This window comes from Rana temporaria, chromosome 5, assembly GCF_905171775.1.
Source record: "Rana temporaria chromosome 5, aRanTem1.1, whole genome shotgun sequence".
NCBI classification, from domain to species: domain Eukaryota; kingdom Metazoa; phylum Chordata; class Amphibia; order Anura; family Ranidae; genus Rana; species Rana temporaria.
In genome coordinates, this window is record NC_053493.1 from 153,329,797 (window position 1) to 153,348,825 (window position 19,029).

At 47.4% G+C, this 19,029-nt stretch overlaps 1 protein-coding gene across 4 annotated transcripts in view; it reads right to left on the bottom strand.

The window, feature by feature from the left end:
• Positions 1-19,029, bottom strand: part of LOC120940419 (cytochrome c oxidase assembly factor 1 homolog) — a 177,524-nt gene that overhangs the window by 20,424 nt on the left and 138,071 nt on the right. For 3 of the 4 annotated variants that reach the window (XM_040353258.1, XM_040353257.1, XM_040353259.1), the window contains one exon: positions 6,874-6,972. In XM_040353258.1, coding sequence (XP_040209192.1) covers positions 6,874-6,967 — 94 coding nt within the window. In that variant the 5' untranslated portion in view covers positions 6,968-6,972. Of the gene's footprint in view, positions 1-6,873; positions 6,977-19,029 lie in introns of all 4 variants that reach the window. The other variant, XM_040353260.1, reaches the window with a different exon arrangement.

Genomic DNA, 19,029 nt, shown 5'->3' on the forward strand with positions numbered 1-19,029 from the left:
GCTTCTTTCCAACAGCAACATAAGGTAAGGGGGTGCACTGTAATGTATGGAAGGGTGGGGGACTCAACTTCTGATGGTGGGAAGGGGATGCGCTGGAAATCTAATCTTACAGATACAACCGGCCTTTTTGAGGGCAATCATAATGCTGATGCGAGCCACAATGAAATTGAGTTTGACAGCCCTGCTTTGATAGAAAGTCATGATTATATAAAAAAGGAGATTTTTAATACAGCTTACCTGTAAAATCTTTTTCTTGGAGTACATCACGGGACACAGAGCGGCATTCATTACTATATGGGTTATATGGAGTACCTTCAGGTGATGGACACTGGCAATCTCAAACAGGAAATGCCCCTCCCTATATAACCCCCTCCCATAGGAGGAGTACCTCAGTTTTGTAGCAAGCAGTATGCCTCCCAAAATAGTCCTCAAAAGAGGGGTGGGAGCTCTGTGTCCCGTGATGTACTCCAAGAAAAAGATTTTACAGGTAAGCTGTATTAAAAATCTCTTTTTCTTTATCGTTACATCACGGGACACAGAGCGGCATTCATTACTATATGGGATGTCCCAAAGCAATGCTTACAATGAGGGGAGGGAGAACATCTCCAAGACAAAAGGATTTAATTTAGAGAAATACTCAAATCATAATAAATCCAACTTAGTTGAGAAAAATAATCTTAAATTTTAAATTTAACTCAAAAAAGAGGAGCCCCCGGAATCCGAGGGTCTCAAACTGCAGCCTGCAGCACTGCCTGCCCAAAGGCTGTATCAGAATTCCTTCTTACGTCCAACTGGTAGAATTTTGTAAACGTGTGGACAGAAGACCAGGTTGCCGCCTTGCAAACTTGAGCCATAGAGATCTGGTGGTGTGCTGCCCAGGAGGCGCCCATGGCCCTAGTAGAATGAGCCTTTAATGATACTGGAGGAGGCAACCCTTTCAAGCCGTAGGCCTGAGTGATTAATTGCTTAATCCACCTAGAAATGGTGGACTTTGCAGCTGCCTGCCCCTTCTTGGGCCCATCCGGTAAAATGAACAGCACATCTGTTTTCCGGATCTTCTTTGTAGCTTTAAGATAGGCCTTCATGGCCCTGACAATATCCAAGGTATGCAGCAACCCTTCCTTTCTGGAAGTAGGTTTAGGGAAGAAGGATGGTAATACCAAATCCTGGTTCAAATGAAAACTGGATATAACCTTCGGTAGGAAGGAAGGATGAGGGCGGAGAACGACCCTGTCCTTATGAAAAATAAGATATGGTTCCTTACAGGATAAGGCCGCCAATTCCGATACTCTTCTTGCGGAAACTATGGCGACCAAAAATACTAACTTCCTTGTCAGTAAAACCAAAGGAATTTCAGCCAACGGCTCAAACGGTTGTTTCTGTAAACTTGACAGAACAAGATTTAAATCCCACGGGCAAAGCGGGGATTTAACTGGAGGTTTAATACGTAAGACCCCTTGAAGGAAGGTCTTAACCAGCGAGTGGGTGGCCAGCGGCCGCTGAAACCACACTGACAGAACAGAAATCTGTCCTTTGATTGTGCTTAATGCCAATCCTTTATCCACTCCTAGCTGGAGAAAACTTAAAACTCTATCAATGGTGAATTTGCGAGGAAGCCATAGCTTGGACTCACACCAGCCTACATAGGCCTTCCAGACCCTGTGATAAATCACCCTCGAGACCGGTTTCCTGGCTCTGATTAGGGTAGAGATTACTTTCTGAGACAGACCTCTACCCCTGAGAATCAGGGATTCAGCTTCCAGGCCGTCAAATTTAGATGCCGTAAGGCAGGGTGGAGGATCGGACCCTGCGATAGCAGGTCTGGCCGTAGAGGAAGAGTCCAAGGGTCTCCCACTACCATCCTTAAGATTAGTGAGTACCATGCCCTTCTGGGCCATGCTGGAGCTACCAGGATGACTGGTATGTGCTCCACCCTGATCCTGCGCAGCAGGCGGGGTAGTAACTGGAGCGGGGGAAACGCATAAAGAAGTTTGAACTGATGCCAAGGGCAAACCAGCGCATCGGTTCCGCAGGCCATCGGATCCCTTGAGCGGGACATGAACCTGTCTAGCTTCTTGTTGAGTCTCGATGCCATGACATCCACGTCCGGCACTCCCCATCTTTGGCAGAGTGCTTGAAAGATTTGTGGATGCAGAGACCATTCCCCCGGCCATAGAGTCTGGCAGCTTAAGAAGTCCGCCTGAAAGTTGTCCACTCCGGGAATGAATATTGCCGATATGCAGGGCACATGAGCCTCTGCCCATAGGAGAATCAAGCTCACCTCTCTCTGAGCGGCTTGACTCCTGGTTCCCCCTTGGTGATTTATGTATGCCACGGCCGTGGCATTGTCTGATTGAATTCTCACCGGGAACCCCTGCAATTTTGACGTCCAAGCCCTGAGGGCTAGTCGAGCAGCTCTGAGCTCCAAGATGTTGATGGGCAACTGCTTCTCTAGCTTTGCCCAAGTACCTTGGCGAGTGCAACCATCCAAAATTGCTCCCCAGCCTGTCAGGCTGGCGTCTGTGGTCACTATCTTCCAAGCCACTGGGCTGAAAGATCTCCCCTTCAGTAGATTCTGAGGGTCTAACCACCAACACAGACTTTGTCGGACTCTTGATGAGAGCGGCAACGGGATATCCAAGGCCTGTGGCCTTCTGCTCCATGCTGACAGGATGGCTGCCTGCAGGATGCGAGTGTGACTCTGGGCGTATGGTACCGCCTCGAATGTGGCCACCATCTTGCCTAGTAACCTCATACATAGGCGAATAGTCGGTTCCTTTTTGCTTAGAACCAGTAGGATTAATTCCTTGATGGCTTTGACCTTCCTCAGAGGTAGAAACACTCTTTGTTGTTCTGTGTCTAATCTCATGCCGAGATATTCCAACTGCCTTGTGGGCAGGAAAGCTGACTTTTCTCGATTTAGGACCCAGCCGAACTTCTCGAGGTATTGGACCGTGAGGGCCACTGCTCGCTCCAAGCCGGGAGACGAGTGATCTATGACTAGGAGGTCGTCCAGGTAAGCTAGGATCGTGACCCCTTGGATCCTTAGTTTGGCTAGGATTGGAGCTAGGACCTTCGTGAACACCCGGGGGGCCGTAGCCAACCCGAAGGGAAGCGCCACGAATTGGAAGTGACGCGAAGCCACCATGAAGCGTAGATATTTTTGATGTGGCTGATAAATTGGAACATGAAGGTAGGCATCCTTTATGTCTATGGACGCCATGAAGTCGTCCTTTTGGAGTGTGGCAGCTGCTGACCGCACGGATTCCATCCGAAATGAGCGGATCTTTAGGTATGCATTTACCATCTTTAGGTCCAAAATTGGCCTGACATCTCCATTGGACTTCGGGATGATGAATAGGTTGGAGTAGAAACCTAGCCCCTGTTCCAGGACTGGTACCTCTACTATTACTTCCTGGGAAAGTAGATGATTTAATGCCGACATTAATGCGGCTCCTTTCTCCGGATCGTTTGGAATCCTCGACTCCTGGAAATGAGGAGGAGGAAACTTTAGGAAATCTAATTTGTAGCCCGTGGCCACGGAAGACCGTACCCACTCGTCGGGAATGCTGGCTTCCCAAACCTCTGAAAAGAGTCGCAGCCTTCCCCCCACCTTCGTGGGTGGGGGCGCCCCTTCATAAGGTCGGCTTGGAGGCTGGTTTTGCTGGTTTGCGAAACCACTGCTTTCTGCCTCTTGCAGCCTGTCCTTGAGACTTGCTGTTGAAGCCGAAGTTTGCTTTCGCAGGAGGCCGTCGATGCTGTTTGGCATTAGAGGGCCCCTGCCCAGGGGAGTACTGTCGTTTAAACGCAGGCCCCTGAAACTTCTTCTTAGTTGGCAAGAGAGTACTTTTGCCGTTTGAAATGGTCTGAATGTATTTATCTAGGTCTTCTCCGAAGAGTCGTCCTCCATGGAAGGGGAACCCTACCAGGAGCTTCTTGCATGGGGGCTCGGCCTCCCAGCTTTTTAACCATAAGAGTCTTCTCATATGGATAAGGGATAACGATAAACGTGACACTTGCTGGATAGAATCCTTAATTGCGTCTACCGTAAAACATATGGCCTTAGGGACATCCGAAAATTCTTCTGCCTGCTGGGCAGGAATAAGTTTAAGCATCTGCTTAATTTGATCCGATAATGCTTGAGCAACCCCAATCGCAGCCACAGCTGGCTGTACTACTGCCCCTGCAGTAGTGAAGGAGTTCTTAAGTAGTGCTTCCAAGCGTTTATCAACTGGATCCTTGAATACCTGTATGTTTTCTACAGGGCATGTTAATGACTTGTTAACACATGAGATGGCTGCGTCCACTGCAGGAGTAGCCCATTTCTTGGAAAATTTATCTTCCATAGGATATAGGGCAGAGAATCTTTTAGGTGGTAAGAAGATTTTATCTGGCTTGTTCCAATCTTGGAACAAAACTCCCTCTAATAGAGGGTGGATCGGAAACACTGCATTGCTTTGAGGCACCCTCAGTGAGCCCAAAGCTGAAACCGTCGATACCTGGAGATCTGGTACTGGCAAGTTGAATGCATTATGGACCAAGTCCGTTAAGGCTTGAATCCACCAGCCCTCCCCTTGGGAGACTGCTCCAGACTCCTCTGTATCCGGATCTTCGATCCCTGAACCTACTTGGTCCTTGTCCAAGAGGTCGTCCAATTCCCCTGAGGAAAGGACCTCCTTTTCTGAGGGTCCACGCTCGGGCGACGGAGATCTAATCCGTTTACTGCCCCGCATAGCTGTGGCTATCATTTTTCCCATTCTTTTCTCCATCTCTCTTAAGGAGGTGAGTAATACCTCGTCCGTGACCATCTTAGGGTTGGACTGACCCGCGCCAGCTCCAGCCCCAGATCCCGATGGCCCCAAGGCTCCCTGTGGGGAAAGCAGCGGCATAGCTTTGTCCGAGACCTCAGACTCTCTGGGGGAATCCCCACCTCTTGTACCCTCTGACCCGGATGCCATGGTACAATACCGAGGTACACCTGCTACTTATTGGTACTTGGAACTATAAAAGTTAATTGCCCAAACACCTGTTTGGGGGATAAAAAATGCTTCCTCTCCCCTAGATGACTTTTTTTTTTTTTTTTCAATTTTTTTGTTTTTTTGTTTTTGTTTCAAATCCAGGAAAGAAAAAGCATTCTGTCCCCCTGAGTAGTATTGCAAGAAAAACTATGAGATGGAAAGAAACAGCCTATTTCTAGGCTTGAAAACAGTCTTCTGAAGACTGCAATATTCTTTCTGGCCACTGTGTGTCCTCGGCGCCCCGTGCTGCCGCTCTGGTCTTTCCTCCCCAGTTCCAATGTATTGAATGAGCTGTTTGGAACGAAAAAGGAAGGGCCGCCCCTTCCTTAAACCACTGACCCGCCCTTCCCCCCTCAGCTAAACGGCGCGAATTGCGCCTACAACACGTGAACGCGCGCGCGCCCGCCGATAGGGGGGGGGGTTGGGGGGAAGGGAGCCTCTCTGCTCCAGCTGGAACCACGAGGAGGTCAGCGTTCTGCCTGCTTGCAGGCTCTGAGGAGGAAGACTGATGGAGCATCGCCTGGAGGCTTGCAGGTAAGCATAGCTCTCTGACACACACATACACTTTATATCACACAGGCCCCACTCAATGCTTTTCCAACACTACAAGGGAGGTCACTTCTGGGGAAAAAATACACATAGAGCCATCCTATCATTAAGATATGTGACTAGTTTGCCAGATGCAGCGCATAACTCTAGGCATGTCCCCTGTGACCCCCCAGAAAAAACCTGCTAAGAACCAAGTTCCGCAAGTTTTCCCCTCACTTACCTGCTCCATGCCGCAGGACTTTGCCAAGCAAGAGGCCCAATCTTCCCCCATCTCCGTGGGGATGTCTAGACCTTCAGGCCCTGGGTTCCTATGAAGGATCCACTGTCCTGGGCCCATATAGCACTCTGGCAACAGAAAACATTAGGCACCCAAGGTTTCTAAGTTCTGGGCCCAGGGTCCAGCTCTCTAAAAAGAAAAGCATTATGGGCTATACCCCAAGGGTTTGGGGTCCGGTTACTGACCACTTTAGCGCTGAGGCCTTTGGACAGAACCGGTTAGCTCACCTAATCCCAAGGATGCGGAGGCAAGCTAAACCATGACCAACACCTAAGACACTGGCGTAAAAACTGAGGTACTCCTCCTATGGGAGGGGGTTATATAGGGAGGGGCATTTCCTGTTTGAGATTGCCAGTGTCCATCACCTGAAGGTACTCCATATAACCCATATAGTAATGAATGCCGCTCTGTGTCCCGTGATGTAACGATAAAGAAATAAGCCCTATCTATACATTCCTATAGTAGGGTGACCAGACATCCCCAGTTTCAGGGACAGTCCCCTGATTGAGGACACTGTCCCCAGACCAAGTCTGTCCCTGGTTTTATTCCCAGATTGGATTTAATAGGTGGCAGGGGCAATCAGTGCAGAATTAAAATAAAAAAAATTGAATTACACACCCCCGCTCCGCCGTGCCTACTAGCATAAGGGGGTTGTATTTTTGCCCATTATCTGTGCCCCTTTCTGATGATCATGTGATGGTCGGAGTGGAGGGAATATTTCTTCAGCTTCACTCGCATGTTCTTCTGCCTTGGCTCAAATCCTGGCCAGCCACCTGCCTATCTCCTTGCCTTCCCTGGCGGAGTGATCTTCCTCCGCTCCCCATCCAGTAGTAGCCAGAGCCCGAAGAGTGAGACTTGAGAGGCTGTGAGGCGGGCGGCGACGGGCAGAGAGTCGCCATTACTAGTAAAGAAAAAATATGTCCCCGGATTTCATTTTAAAAATCTGGTCACCTTACCCTATAGGCCCACTTTGTTCAAACATATAGTTACCCCAAATATAGTATATTTTCCACATTTCTATGCACTTACTCTGTATCAGATAATACATCGTCGCACATCCTGTTGAAGATACCACAGAGAAGAAAATGGCCAATTGTTTCAGCTGTTGCCAAGATGCAGGCATCCTTCCTGTAAAGACATAAACTCAGCTGTTTACTCCTCCTTACTCAGGCATTTACAAGGTGTCTTGTGTGGAAGATGGCGTGACGACAAAATCGCTGCTTTGTGTGTAAATAACGTGTTATTTTACTATCATTCACCTGAATTAATAAATAATTCAGTAACCTTGCCCACATAAAAGAAACCACATGTAGAACGGTAGGGGTTCCCTGCATCCAATTCACATGACATGTGAGTGTGCCCGGCTCGCTATGGAGCCGGTTCACACAGGTCCGGGGCAGCTGCGGTCCGCATTTCAATAGGGTCCTGTGCGTCCTGGTTCAGGTGCGAATTCGGGCAAAAATTCGGACCTGAACCGGTGAACAGGGACGCATGGGACCCCATGCTGAGAACCGCGACCGCACATATGTGAGCCCGGCCTAAAGGGCTTTTCCAAAAGTGCTGGACAGACATTAGACTGTTGATAAAGCTGTGACGGACAACATTTAGGGCAGGAGGGTGGCCAACTCTTTCAGTCGCAGTTCCACAAAGGCACATATTTTTTTTTTTTTGTAAAATTAGTTTTTATTGAGTTTTCAAAACACGTATACAACAGGCCACACATGTGACCAACATTGACCGGTTAAAACAAAGAGACCGGTGTACAAAACCCGAACATGACAAAACTGAAGGGAAGTAGAAAAAAAAAAAAGAGGTGGGCGGGGGTGGGAGGAATGGGGGGACAGAAATGCTCGCATTAAACCCCGTCAGCGTTCGCTGAACGGGCTAGGATGAATAGAAATGAGATATGGGTCAGAGCACAATCGATCCCCCCCACATAATATACCTAAGACTCTTCCGCCTGCACCCAGCTCCAGTGCCAAATCAAATGACGTATGGCCCCGTTCCCTCCCAAGGAGCCCATCCATAGCAATAGCTTACCCCAAGATCCTCCAGATCATATTTCTCCACAATTCCCTCCTTCAGGATTCCCCGACCACTGTAGCTGCTAGACACTAAACTTCTCCATCAAAATAGCTTAGTCTGATACCGTATCTGTGGAGGCCATCCAACCCCCCCACACCTTATCGAACTTGGTCAATGCCCCTCTACTCAAGTATGTGGCTTTGTAAAATGGGATGGCTTTGTTGACTAATACCTTCCAGGCTGTCACCGTTGGGGCAGAGGAACTTTTCCAAGAAAGAATAATTTGTTTCTTAGCATAGAAGAGCACAAGAATGAGAAGAGTCCTTATAGCCCTAGTCGTAGCTAGGGGTTCAACCAAAAGTAGCAAACACACCTCCACAGTCATGGGGATCGAGATAGTAGTGACCGACCGGATGCAATCCACCACTGCCTGCCAGTATGCCTGAATCTGGGGGCATTCCCAAAAAACATGCATAAAATCGTCAGTAGGCATGGAGCACCGCCAGCAAGCCGATCCCTGACCCCTGAACATTCTAGCCAGTCTGGCAGGAGTCAGGTACACCCTATGTAGGAACTTGTAGTGTATAAGTCTGTCTCTTGTAGAGACTAAGGCCTGGAAAGCCGCCCCCCAGACATCGTCCCAGTCGTCCCTGTCCAATCCCGTGGTCACCGAGTCCCAAGCACGCCTACAAGGCGACAGCAACCCGGTAGTCTCGGGGAAAAGGTCTTTATAGAGGCTGGATACCTCCTTGGGAAGTGATTCACTACGAGCCAGTGATTCCAGGTCCCCAGACTCCAGAACCAAAGGATTCCCTCCGAACTGGGCCTGAAACGCATGGCGCAATTGTAGGTATCTAAAAAAATGAGTATTAGGTAGGTCATATCGCGTTTTCAAGTCATCAAACGTCCTCAGGGTACCATTCACTACAACGTGGCTTAAGGTCTTAATCCCATAGGCCGTCCATACCACCGGGTCCGGGTAGTCCAAAAAGTGGACCAAGTTGGGGTTTCTCCATAGGGGTGCATGAGGGGAGAAGGTAGCACGATCAGTGGGTCGTAATGCTTGTGCCACGACCCATGCTCTGATCACTGACCTCATGGAAGGCGTTAAGGGGTACGGGGCCCTCGGGCCCCTGTAGACTAACCGGGAGAGTGCCTCATAGGAGCCCACGCAGGCAGCTTCCAGCGACACCGCAGCATCATCCGGAGCAGAAGTCAGCCAACGGTGTGCTACCGTCAACTGGCCGGCCAAAAAAATATTTAGAAAAATTGGGCACCGCCAGGCCCCCCTCCCCCATGGCTGTTGAAGGATGGTCAACTTAAGGCGGGGTGAACTACCCTGCCACAAGAAGGAGGAGATCATACCATCTATGGCCCTAAAAACCGACTTCGGTATCCATACCGGGGCGTTCCTGAGTGTATAGAGCAGGAGAGTAAGGATCTTCATTTTAATAAGATTAACCCTACCTATGAGGGACAGGGGGAGATTTTTCCAGGAGTTCAATTTTTTGGAGACGACATTCAGCAATGGGGACACATTAAGGTCAATAAAGTTCGACACGGAGTTAGTAATCTGCAACCCCAAGTACCTAATCTGGGTCACCCACTGTAGGGGGTTTGAGGGGTCGGCCCCGCCAGGGGACACATGGGAACGGAGTGGGAGGATTTTGGATTTGGTCCAGTTCACTTTGAGACCGGATACCTCAGTAAATTTGCCCATCAGTGACAGTGCGGCATGTAAAGAAGGACCAGTATCCCCAAGAAATAGAACCAGGTCGTCCGCATAAAGAGTCACCGACTCAGTCAAAGTGCCCACCCTGATACCCTGGATTAGGGGCAAAGATCTCAACGCAATCGCCAGGGGTTCCATCACCAGGGCAAACAGGCCCGGTGACAGGGGACAGCCCTGCCTGGTGCCTCTGGATACCGGAAAGGCGTCCGACACTTCGCCATTCAGATGAATTGCCGCCACTGGTCTATCATACAGCAATGATATCCATTTAAGAAATACAGGCCCGAAGCCCATACGCTCCAGCACCTGCGTCATATAGCCCCAATCAATGGAGTCGAACGCCTTTTCAAGATCGAAAAACACCAGGGCCCCCCCGTGAGATATTTCACCGTCAATTTGCGTGTGCGTGTATACCCTGCGAATGTTAATGTCAGTAGCCTTTTTGGGCATGAACCCCGTCTGGTCAGGAGATATCAGGTGGTCTAAGCAGGACATCAACCTATTGGCCACCATCTTGGTCAATATTTTGAGGTCCATGTTCAGCAGCGCAATGGGCCTATAGGACGAACAGTAAAGGGGGTCCTTCTCAGGCTTGGGGAGCAGGACCACATGAGCCTCGTACCAGGAGGGGGGCATACTCCCTACCTCCCAACACTCCCCATAAAGGTTCAGTAGTCTGTGGGACACCACCTCTGAATAGGTCTTATACCACTCCGCCGGGATACCGTCAGGGCCCGGCGCCTTGCCATTCGGGAAGGAGGCAATAGCCACAGCCAGCTCCTTAGGAGAGAAAGGAGCCTCCAAGAGCTCCACCGCCTCCCCAGGCAACACCGGGATCTGAAAGGCATCCAGCAGGTCCGTCAGAACCTGGTTGTCATATTGTGGGATAGCCGCATAGAGGTCAGAGTAATAGGACACAAAAGCTTGTAGAATACCTTCCCTGTCCCGTACCAGGGTAAAGGCACATATTTTTACCTTGGAAACAAATATTAAAGGAGCTCAGACCCCACCCCATATCATATAGCCAACCAGCTGTAACCCTTTACATATTGCGTGTTAACATGCCCAAATACTAGCCATGCCCCCATCAGTCAAGGCTCCTCTTCCCTATGGAGGTCAAGGGGCCTTCATCATGTACAATTCTACATAAATGCATGACTGGATTGCCCTCAAAAGAAACAGTCAAGTATTTTTTGTAAGGTAGCAGATGTCAGGATCCAAAATGGGAGGGCCCAATCAGTAAAACATTGGAAAGAGAAAATAGCCTGTCAAGACTATAGTCACCAGGTTGCAGTAGCAGGGGTACTGGAAACGTTTTGAAATGTTGGGAACATTTAAGGGAGCCCAGACTGGTAACCTTAGATAATTCAGAATTCTCCATATTCAGACATGAGTGGAGGCTTGGAGGCATATTAGAGGCAAACTCTGGAGAAGAAATGAAACCAACTATGGCCCCTTCTGGACATCGCTGTGGCGGTAAGTCACTGTTGGCCAAGAAGGCAGGAATCCACGCAACTACACAAGTCCCGGCAGCTGCGACACTCTGTGGGGCTGAGGTTGTAGTGACACAAGGATATTCTAGTTTGCACCAAACAGTCTCAAGCTAGAGCAGGCCGAGTGTGTGCATAGGTCTGAAAAACACAGTGGAGTAGATTCAGGTAGGGGCGCGCAATCTAACGGCGGCGCAGCGTATCGTATTTACGCTACGCCGCCGCAACTTACAGGAGCAAGTGCAGTATTCACAAAGCACTTGCTCTGTAAGTTGCAGCGGCGTAGCGTAAATGGGGTCGGCGTAAGCGCGCGTAATTAAAATGTGTAAGGGGGAGCGTGTTATATTTAAATTATGGTGACCCCGTGCATGCGCCGTTCGTGAAAAATCCCAGTGCGCATGCTCGAAATTACGTCCAGCCCTATTCGCGAACGACTTACGCAAACGACGTAAGAAATTCAAATTTCAAGGCGGGAACGACGTCCATACTTAACATTGGCTGCGCCACCTAATAGCAGGAGCAACGTTACGCCGAAAAAGCCTTACGCAAACGACGTAAAAAACTACCGCCGGACGCACGTACGTTTGTGAATCGACGTAACTAGGTAATTTGCATACTCTACGCCGAAAACGGAAGCGCCACCTAGCGGCCAGCGTGAGAATGCACCCTAAGATACGACGGCGTAATAGAATTACGCCAGTCGGATCTTAGGCTAATGTCGGCGTATCTAGCTTTCTGAATACAGAAAGTAGATACGCCGGCGCAGCTTTGAATTTACGCGGCGTATCTATGGATACGCCAGCGTAAATCGTTCCTGAATCTACCCCAGTGGGATTTCACTGTGCAAATGTCCGATAGCCACAGGATAAAACTGGGCTGGGCATGTGTGCCACAAGAGAGAGTGGCGCAGTGCAAAAACAGAACATGTGACAGATGTTAAAACAGTCACAGCCCTGTACCATAGAGCATCTGTGACACAATGAAAAAAAGTCGCAGAATAGATCCTCAAGCATTACCCTCTACAGAAGGGGTCTCCAAACTTTCTTAACAAAGGGTCAGTTTATTATCCTTCAGACTTTAGAGGAACCAGACTGTGGCCAGTAGGAGTAGAAAATGTCCTGTCATCCAGAACAATGCCCCATCATTGGTGTGAGTGAGAGGCATAGTGCTCCTTCATTGGCGTCAGTGGGAGGAATTTTCCCCATCATTGGTGTCAGTGGGAGGAATAGTGCCCCGTCACTGGTGTCAGTGGGAGGAATAGTGCCCCGTCACTGGTGTCAGTGAGAGGCATAGTGCTCCATCATTGGTGTCAGTAGGAGGAATATAGCTGAGGGCGGGGCCACCCGTCAGTACGCTGGTGACCCTGCCCCCTCTGACGCAAAGGGGAAAAGCCGGGGGTTACCTAATGACATGTACTGGTGAATCCGCCCCCTCTGACGCAACGGGAAACCTGCGTTGCGCCAGAGGGGGCGCGGTCACTCGTACATGTCATTGGGTAACCCCGACGTTTCCCCGTTGCTTCAGAGGGGGGCGGGGTCACCTCAGCTATATAAGAGCTGTCAGGCTGGAGCGCGTCATTCGTTGGGTGCCTCCCCTGGAGGCAGGATCGTGTCGGCATCGTATCCTTGCTGGAGATGGAGAATGGATTTACATCACTGGAGATGGAGAATGGATTACATCGCTGGAATTTCTTTTTCTTTTTATTAAAGGACTTGTCCCAAGCTGTGTACTGTGGTTTAACCTTTTTGACACTTTTTTTGTGAAATGGTAGGGGTACAATGTACCCCGTTACCAATTCACATAGGAGGGGGCGGGATCTGGGGGTCCCCTTTGTAAAAGGGGGCTTCCAGATTCCGATAAGCCCCCGCCCGCAGACCCCCACAACCACCGGGCAAGGGTTGTGGTAATGAGGCCCTTGTCCCCATCAACATTGGGATATCCTCCCCATGTTGAGGGCATGTGGCCTGGTATGGTTCAGGAGGGGGCCCGCTCTCTTGCCCCCTCTTTTCCTGAGGCCTGCCAGGTTGCGTTCTTGGAAAAAAATCTGGTATGGATTTATGGGGGAACCCCACGGCATTTTTTTAATTTTGGCGCAGGGTTCCCCTTAAAATCCATATCAGACCTGAAGGGCCCAATATGGAATTTGGGGGGACCCCCGCACATTTTTTAAGTTTGGTTCGGGGTTTCCCTTAATATTCATACCAGACCCAAAGGCCCTGTTAATGGACTGGGGAGGGGACCCCTTTTTTCCTTTAGAAATGTCATTTTGTGCAGGGACTGTTATAAACACGGGAAACATGCGCTACTTTACAGGCATAACATAGACACCCTCCAGGTATGAAATTTAAAGGAATATTTCACTTTTTTTGTTTCATTTTAAGCATTATTAAAATCACTGCTCCTGAAAAAACATCAGTTTTAAAAACCTTTTTTTTGCATTGAAACATGTCCCCTGGGGCAGGACCCAGGTCCCCAAAAACTTTTTATGACAATAACTTGCATATTAACCTTAAAAATTAGCACTTTTGATTTCTCCCATAGACTTTTAAAGGGTGTTCCGCGGCTTTTGAATTTGCCGCGAACACCCCAAATTGTTCACTATTCAGTGGAAGGGGCGAACAGCCAAAGTTCGAGTCAAACTCATGTTCCACCCGAACATAAAGCTCATCCCTAATTATGAGTTTCCAGAACTGGTTAATGCAACCTATCCCTAATGACATATACATTATTCTAAGGTAAGTGCCATTAAAACAGACACAGTAAAAAATAAAATAAGTTGTACCATTGCATAGAATATATATATATATATACACACTTTGCAAACACCAAGAAGCTTTTACATAATTTTCCACGGAGGGTCATAAATGTACCCAACGTTTTATATACCAGTGGCAGAACTACCAGAGTCACAACAGTCACACTTGCAACGAGGCTCTGGCATTCCACCACCAGCATGGTTTCTAGTCGCACGGCTCTGAGCTGAGAGTGTGTCTCTCTCATGGAACAGCACAGAGCCAGTATTGACAGTTCTATCTCCCTCTCAGTCCATGCTCTCTCTCACACTGGATGGAAGAGGACTCAGCCGATCTGCTACATCTTCTCCCCCTCCCCTCCTGTGTCTGCTCTGTGGGAAGTGTGAACTCATTAGCTTCACACTTGACTGCCCATGAAGCGTACACAGGAGAGGGGAGAGAAGACAAAGCAGATCGGCACTGATAGGAGTCATTGATGGGCACGGATAAGAGGCATTCATGGGCACTGATAGAAAGCACTAATGGGCACTGATAGGAGGCACTAATGGGCACTGATAGGAGGCATTGATGGGCACTGATAGGAGGCACTAATAGGCTATGTCGATAAGCACTGATTGGAGGCATTAATGGGCACTGATAGGCTGCATTGATGAGCACTGATAGCAGGCACTAATGGACACTGACGGGCTGCATTGATGATCATTGATGGGCTGCACTGATAGGAGGCACTAATGGACACCGACGGGCTGCATTGATGAGCACTAATGGGCTGCACTAATGGGCCCTGATAGGCAGCACTTATAGGTGGCACTGATGGGTATTGATGAGCACTGATAGGCAGAACTCATAGGCTGAACTGATGGGCACTGATGAACACTGATAGACAGAACTCAGGCAGCATTGATGAGCACTGATAGGTGGCATTGATGATAGGCAGAACTTATAGGCAGCATTGATGGGCATTGAGCACCGATAAGTGGCACTGATAGATACTGATAGGTGGCATTGATGAGCACTGATAGGTGGCACTGATGGGCAGCCTTGAAGAGCACTGATGGAAGCTCTTAGGAGGCATTGATGAGCACTGATAGGTGACACTTGTAGGTGGAATTGATGGGCACTGATAGGCAGAATTGATGAGCACTGATAGGCAGCACTGATGGGCACTAATAGGTGGCATTGATGATTGGGGCACTGATTTTCAGTCTAAACAATTTACTGACATTCTTGGCGGTTAACGGCAGTCCTTTCCTATAAGACACAGCGTGGGAGGAAAAGGCTGCAGATAAAACGGCAAGTCTGTTTACATGTGATCAGCTGATCACATGGTAAAGGGCCGCTGTGATTGCGCTGGATGCACGTCCAAGGGGGCACGTGGGAGGCAGGGTGCTTGGAGGATGTCCATGGACACCCTCCCAAAATTTGAAGCCCTGGGCTTGGATGGAAGGGGGGCCGGGTGCCCATCATGGTTTCTTGCACTGTGGCCCTGAAGGTTCTAGTTACGTCTCTGTTATATACTGTGCATGCACATCAGTCCCTGCTCTCAGGAAGCTTGCACTCTAAGGTCTCTATGTCACATACACACTAAGGCCAATTTGTACAGCAGCCAATTAACCTACCAGCATGTCTTTGTAGTGTGAGAAGAAACTGGACTACCTGAAGGAAACCCACTCAAATCATAGGGAGAACATGCAAACTCTATGCATATAGTCTCCTGGCTGGAATTCCAATTGTTGATTCCAGTGCTACAAAGCCGAAATGCCAAGTTATTTTGTCTATTGCCAAATCCAGCCATAGACGGTTTGAATCTCGGACAGTTTAGCAGGGACCAGCTGAGATTTAAACAAGGTATGCGCAGGCAGATTATACCCAAGTTGATTGATCGATCAACTTGGGTACAACCAACCTGTCGGATTTTTCACGTGATCATCGCCAGCAGCTGTAGCGGATAGCAATAATCCCTGTGTGCTGTGATGGCTGCCTCCGCCGCGAGAATACAATAGCACCACGGGACTGTGTTGTCTAGTGGTTTGAGGAAGGAAAATTGCACCGTCTATGGCTGGTGTTCTATCGAGAAATGCCTCCTGTCGTAAAATGCCTCAGATGGGTCTCCGAATGCGCAGTACCAAACATCACTCCAGCTGATATGTTGATCAGCTGGCGCAAAATCGACACAGTGCTTGCGCAGCTCGTCGGAGGGATTATTTGACGGGAGACAGTATTCAACATAATAAAAACAGTGGAGGGAGATGCAATGCAAACAGCGGAGTCAGATTCTGCCTTGCTATTGTAGGATGTGTTTTCTGTGTGTTTAACTTGTTTTGCTTGTTTGTAAGGGCGGCTTGCAACACACACAAAACAGGCCCTTCAACACACCCAGAACCCACCCTGCAACAGCGAGGCTCAAGCTGACAAGTACGTTCTCTCTCCGCTGTTTTCATAGTGTCGGATAATGCCTCATCTGCGCAATGTTGGCGTCATGCCAGCTGATAAACATATCAGCTGGAGTGACAATTGGTACTGCGCATGCGCAGACCCATTGGAGGATTTTTTTTTGACGAGGCATTTCTCGATAGAACACCGGCTTAAACTCCACCAAAAAAAAAAAAAAAACTTTTGGCTGGAGGCCACTTTATCACTGAAATACCTTATATACATCACAAAGCATTCCTTTAAAATGTCTTAGACCATTAAAACCTTTTTTAGGTTGTATACAGTGGCTACATTTCATTGGGTATCATTGTTGGCATTCTTTTGCTGGCAAACACTAGAATTGGCAAATCATTAAAGGTTGCCTTTCTAGAAGACTTTGCAGGATTTTCTCTCCAGCACGTTTGATTTGCTGAATCCTTAAGCCACTTGATGGGATTTACCAAATCTACACTAATTTACACGTCTTCATTAAGACATGGCACTAACAGTCAATGACAAGGACTTGACCTTCTCAAACGTTTTTGTCGCTTTATTTAAAAGGTGATTAAACAAAAAAGAAAATATGAAAACGAGGACAAAACTTTGTTTCGTAGGACTAATGAGTGATAACTGAACAGGTTATTTCTATACTGTATTATGTGCAATTGTCTTTAAAATTATCTTAAACCTTCAGTTTTATGTTACAATCATTTATATTGGTTATAATTTCTAACTGTATACAGTTTTCTTAACCACTTGCTTACTGGGCACTTAAACACCCCTCCTGCCCAGAGCAATTTTCAGCTTTCAGCGCTGTCACACTTTGAATGACAATTACTCAGTCATGCAACACTGTACCCAAATAATTTTGTTGTCCTTTTTTTCCCACAAATAGAGCTTTCTTTTGGTGGTATTTGATCACCTCTGGGTTTTTTATTTTTTGCGCTATTAATGAAAAAAGACCGAAAATTTGGAAAAAAAAAATTTTTTTCTTAGTTTCTGTGATAACATTTTGCAAATTATTAATATTTCTTCATAAATTTTGGCCACAATTTATACTGCTACATGTCTTTGATAAAAATAACCCAAAATTTTTGGAAATATTTTGGTCTGTGTGAAAGTTTTAGAGTCTACAAGCTATAGTGCAAATCATAAAAAATTGTCACATCTGATCACACCTGATGTACTGAAGGCCTATCTCATTTCTTGGGACCCTAACAAGCCAGGAAAGTACAAATGCCCCCAAAATAACCCCTTTTTGGAAAGTAGACATTCCAAGGTATTTATTAAGAGGCATGGTGAGTTATTTGAAGTTGTGTTTTTTTCCCACAATACTTTGCAAAATTAAGATTTTTATTTTTAATTTAAAAAATTTCTCAAAATTGTCATTGTAATAGCTTATTTCTCTCACATGGCATGTGCATACCACAAATGACACCCCAAAATACATTCTGCTACTCCTCCTGAGTAAAACGATACCCCATGTGTGAGACTTTTTCACTGCCTGGACACATACGGAGGCCCAACATGCAGGAAGCGCCATCAGGGGTTTTAGGAGCATAAATTGCACATCTAACTAGTTGACTACCTATTACACTTTTGAAGGCCCTGGAACACCAGGACAATGGAATTACCCACAGAGTGACCCCATTTTGGAAAGCTAATACCCCAACGTATAATCTATGAGGCATAATGAGTCTTTTGAACGGTTTATTTTTTTCCAGCAGTTTTTGGAAAATGTGGAAAAAAAATGAAAACGCATTTTTTTTACACAAAGTTGTCCATTGATAAGATATTTCCAACACATAGCATGTACATACCACAAATGACACCCCAAAATACATTCTGCTACTCCTCCTGAGTAAAACGATACCCCATGTGTGAGACTTTTTCACTGCCTGGCCACATACGGAGGCCCAACATGCAGGAAGCGCCATCAGGGGTTTTAGGAGCATAAATTGCACATCTAACTAGTTGACTACCTATTACACTTTTGAAGGCCCTGGAACACCAGGACAATGGAATTACCCACAAAGTGACCCCATTTTGGAAAGCTAATACCCCAACGTATAATCTATGAGGCATAATGAGTCTTTTGAACGGTTTATTTTTTTCCAGCAGTTTTTGGAAAATGTGGAAAAAAAATGAAAACGCATTTTTTTTACACAAAGTTGTCCATTGATAAGATATTTCCAACACATAGCATGTACATACCACAAATGACACCCCAAAATACATTCTGCTACTCCTCCTGAGTAAAACGATACCCCATGTGTGAGACTTTTTCACTGCCTGGCCACATACGGAGGCCCAACATGCAGGAAGCGCCATCAGGGGTTTTAGGAGCATAAATTGCACATCTAACTAGTTGACTACCTATTACACTTTTGAAGGCCCTGGAACACCAGGACAATGGAATTACCCACAAAGTGACCCCATTTTGGAAAGCTAATACCCCAACGTATAATCTATGAGGCATAATGAGTCTTTTGAACGGTTTATTTTTTTCCAGCAGTTTTTGGAAAATGTGGAAAAAAAATGAAAACGCATTTTTTTTACACAAAGTTGTCCATTGATAAGATATTTCCAACACATAGCATGTACATAGCAAAAATTACACCCCAAAATACATTCTGCTACTCCTCCTGAGTAAAATGATACCCCATGTGTGAGACTTTTTTACTGCCTGGCCACATACGGAGGCCCAACATGCAGGAAGCGCCATCAGGGGTTTTAGGAGCATACATTGCACATCTAACTAGTTGACTACCTA